Raw genomic sequence first — 3,589 nt, 5'->3', positions numbered from 1 at the left:
AAGTAGTAGCGTTTGGGAACCGACTCCTTTGTTTTTCTTTTGCTTCTCCTTGTAATAAAGGCTCTCATGGAACAAAGGAAAGAGCTTTACCTGACGAAGAAGATCTTCTTCGGTAGCAAACGGCGACCATTGAACCACTGTGTCCACATTTTTATCCCAATCACTAACCGAAGACCTCATTATTGGACACCATTCAGAACCTCTTCTTTCATAGTCAAGCTTTCATTTAAATCATCAGAAGAAGAAGATTAGAAGAGATAAACTGACTACAAAAGCCTACTAAACCAAGAAATATATATGTTTTGGATATGAAGTCATTTCAATTGTATGAGTGATATCCTGAGAACAGGACAATGTTAGCTTTCTCTGCATAATATATTTTGCTCCTGAAAATGAAAGATGAGTAAAAATATTTCTGCTTTACATTTCCTTTAACGTTAAATGAGAACAGTACTTCAAACAAAAGAATGCTGAAATGAACGGTGTATGTAACTTAATTCATGCTCACAATTGAATCACATGCTAACAATCACCATTCGAAATTATCAAGTGGATTTTTTACCCAGAGTTCCATACAGTGAAATAAAAGTAGATTACCATGGGTACAACTATGTCCTCTTTTCCGGTGCTCTTTAGAAATGTATATGATAGAAGGCCAATGCTCTGTGTCGAGCTTAAGAAACATCGGGTAAACAGAACTATCGTCAGATGTATATAACTATAGCCACTATTGATATGTTTCAATCGATTCTATATAAATATGATAGCTGAAAGGGGTAATGGTGTGGTTATAGATAACGAACCTATTTCCATCTTTTCCACTGCAACGTGTGAAAACAATGACATCAGCTCCGAGTCTCATTGTACTAGTCTTGAATCCATTACCATCTATAAGAAGTATCCAAAATTTAAGAGTATTGAACTAAAACATTTGATATATCTATTTATCTTGCAAGAAAAAGAAGGTTACATTGTCCAATGGTGTCTGCAAGTTTGCTCTTGGCAGAATATCCTAGAGACATGCAGTGCCGCATCTTTTCCGGATTCATCCCACCTCCATCATCTGCATTTCAAACATGAGGAAACTCCATAGATGAGGATCAAGAAAGCGCTGCAATGTCAAAATTTGATACAACAAAATACAAAAATCAACTGTATACCCTCAATCAAGACCATCTTGCTTCCATCTTTCCTGTTCTGGATCATGTCTACATTAACAAATGTAGCTCCAGTTTGAACCTGATAATCAAAAGAATGAGAAACCAATACGACCAAACCAGAAATACAAATGCACATCTTTATAATAGTTCTAAGAATTAGAAAAAACATCACACCTCATCCAAAGCATTGTCCAAAAGCTCAGCAAAAGCTGCAAGAGATAACATTGTTTTACCACCATTTCCATTGCATAAAACATTGTTCAAAATAGATTGCATCAAAGTTACATACCTCCAAGGGACCATTTGTGACTTGTTGCATTAGAATGCAGGAACTTAGGATGTACTCTTACATGATCAAAACCACCTAAAACCACAAGTTTTCTCAAAATCCATCACTAACATTCCCAATTTATTCTCCTAAGTTCCATTAACAAAAGAATCCGAGAAATATAAACAAAATCACACAAAGCAAATTATACCAGCAGAAATTTCCCAATCACCACCAGATGTTCCTTCGTAATCTCCAGCTTTCCAAAATTGCTTACAACTTCCCCAAGGCGAAGAAGAAGGCGCCGCCACAACGTTACAAGGCGTAGCCGGGAGAGCCAAAACCTGCGCAAACCCTTCCTCATCATCCGGAATCATAACCGCTAGCTTTTTCGCCGGCGAGGCTACAGAATCACACCTCGCTCTCTTCGTCCCAGGAACATCGTTACCGGTTCTTAGGTCTACGGTTTCAACATCAGCGGTTTCCCCTAACTCGGATCCTCCTTCGTCGTCGCTACTGCTAACTTCGATAACTTCTCCGGATTCTCGCCGCGGAACGATGCTGTTCCCAGCGGCGGGTTTCCAAGTAGAGAGAGTAGTCGTAGTTGGTAACAGATTCTCCTGCTTCACGCGAGTTTCCATTAAAACGAACAAGAACAATGANAGGAGACATTGAGAAGATTAACAACAAAGAAGCATTTCTCATTTCTAAGAATTAATTAGCTCTTTTACTATCAAGAGTCGATGTGTGTGTGTGTGTGTCTGTCTCTCAATTTGCTTGCATGTTAAGTTAGGGTTCAATGTTTAATTTGGGTCTGGTCAACGTCATCGTGTATCTCTCCCTCTCTCATCTCGAATGTAAAATATGTCTTATTAAATTTTAAATAAATGAATATTTCGTTTGTCTATTATTATGTATGGACCTTTATCTCTCCCTCTCTCATCTCGAATGTAAAATATGTCTTATCACCAATATTTCGTTTGTCTTTTTAACTAAGAAAAATGATATACTGTAGTTGCTCTAAGTAGGAAACAAAGAAAACTATTATATTCTTTGCACAAAAAAGAAAAAATAAACTATTATATTAATTTGGGTAAATATTAATCTTTTTTTTGTGGGACACATTATATTAGTTTAGATATTAAAAATCATATATGTAAGAGAATTTGTACAATTTAATATAATTATTCTAATCATATTGACTAAAGCGAACATTGGTGAGTTAGTTGGATTAAGGAGAGGTTGCGTCCGGGTAGGTTGGAAATGCAGAGAACGAAATTCAAATGTTTCAAACATTAAACCAATAACCTCACTTTACAATAATATCCCACTTCTCTCCTAACTCTGGTTTGGTCAGGCTAGAGACCATACACCACAACAAAAAGAGGATTTAAAGCAAACAACCTACTCCGTCAATTATGTAAGATGCCCCTCAGTACTATCATCAATGCCCCTCTAACGTCTGGTTACAACGCTTTATCTTCTGCCTCCAGCTTTTCCATCTAACAACTTCTGGATTGTGTTTGACGCCTCCTGCAACCACAAAGTCAAGTCATTTTATTTCTTGAAAATCATACTAATTACAGAAATGTTGGTTTGAACGGATGATGAGAACCTCTAGCTTATTTCTGAGATTTTCTTCCTCCATGTCGCGTCTGTCTCTATCCTGTGAGAAAACCTGGATTAAATTCTCTTGCTCTTTCTCCGTCTCTTCTAACTTTTCCTTAAATGTTTCGACCTGTAATGACAGGAGGAATTAATCAGTGAGTGTTGTTATAGGTTTGCAGGCAGACACAGTAAATGTCGGAAAGTAGAAGTTACCTCAGCTTCAAGTGTTTTGCGAAGCTCTTTCTCACGTCGCAGGTCCTTTTGCAGTAACAGGGAACCTTCTTCTTTTTTATCGAGCCTGAGAAACCAAAATAAAAAACACAGCTTCCAATGTTCACGCAAACAAGAAATATGAATCTTATAGGCAAATTAACATGGTACGTTAGGTGGTAACAAACCTCTCTCTTAACTCTTTATTCTCTTGTTCCAATTGACTGAGGGTAGGCGAACCAGACTGAGGCTTGGGTAGTTCGGTACTCTGAGAGAAGAAGTAGAAAAGTTACGTTCTCAAATCCTATACACGGAAAAAGTGTCCATAGGGAAAAAAATTAAA

At 37.4% G+C, this 3,589-nt stretch overlaps 2 protein-coding genes across 2 annotated transcripts in view; one reads left to right on the top strand and one right to left on the bottom strand.

Moving 5' to 3' along the window:
• The window catches only part of LOC104725579 (protein MICRORCHIDIA 4-like), an 8,439-nt gene extending 6,341 nt beyond the window's left edge, over positions 1–2,098 (bottom strand). Inside the window, exons 1-8 of the mRNA XM_010444256.2 lie at positions 1,640–2,098; positions 1,450–1,524; positions 1,335–1,369; positions 1,161–1,239; positions 971–1,063; positions 804–888; positions 598–673; positions 91–219 (exon numbers count right to left, since the gene is read on the bottom strand). Of these exons, the coding sequence (XP_010442558.1) occupies positions 91–219; positions 598–673; positions 804–888; positions 971–1,063; positions 1,161–1,239; positions 1,335–1,369; positions 1,450–1,524; positions 1,640–2,069 (1,002 nt within the window). The 5' untranslated portion in view covers positions 2,070–2,098. The remainder of the gene's footprint in view (positions 1–90; positions 220–597; positions 674–803; positions 889–970; positions 1,064–1,160; positions 1,240–1,334; positions 1,370–1,449; positions 1,525–1,639) is intronic.
• Positions 1–2,311, top strand: part of LOC104725577 (bidirectional sugar transporter SWEET10-like) — a 10,791-nt gene extending 8,480 nt beyond the window's left edge. The window contains exon 7 of the mRNA XM_010444254.2: positions 2,099–2,311. Coding sequence (XP_010442556.1) covers positions 2,099–2,146 — 48 coding nt within the window. The 3' untranslated portion in view covers positions 2,147–2,311. The remainder of the gene's footprint in view (positions 1–2,098) is intronic.

This window comes from Camelina sativa, chromosome 11, assembly GCF_000633955.1.
Source record: "Camelina sativa cultivar DH55 chromosome 11, Cs, whole genome shotgun sequence".
In the NCBI taxonomy this organism is placed as follows: domain Eukaryota; kingdom Viridiplantae; phylum Streptophyta; class Magnoliopsida; order Brassicales; family Brassicaceae; genus Camelina; species Camelina sativa.
The sequence above is the reverse complement of the archived record's forward strand: the minus strand, read 5'-3'. Positions and strand labels throughout refer to the sequence as shown.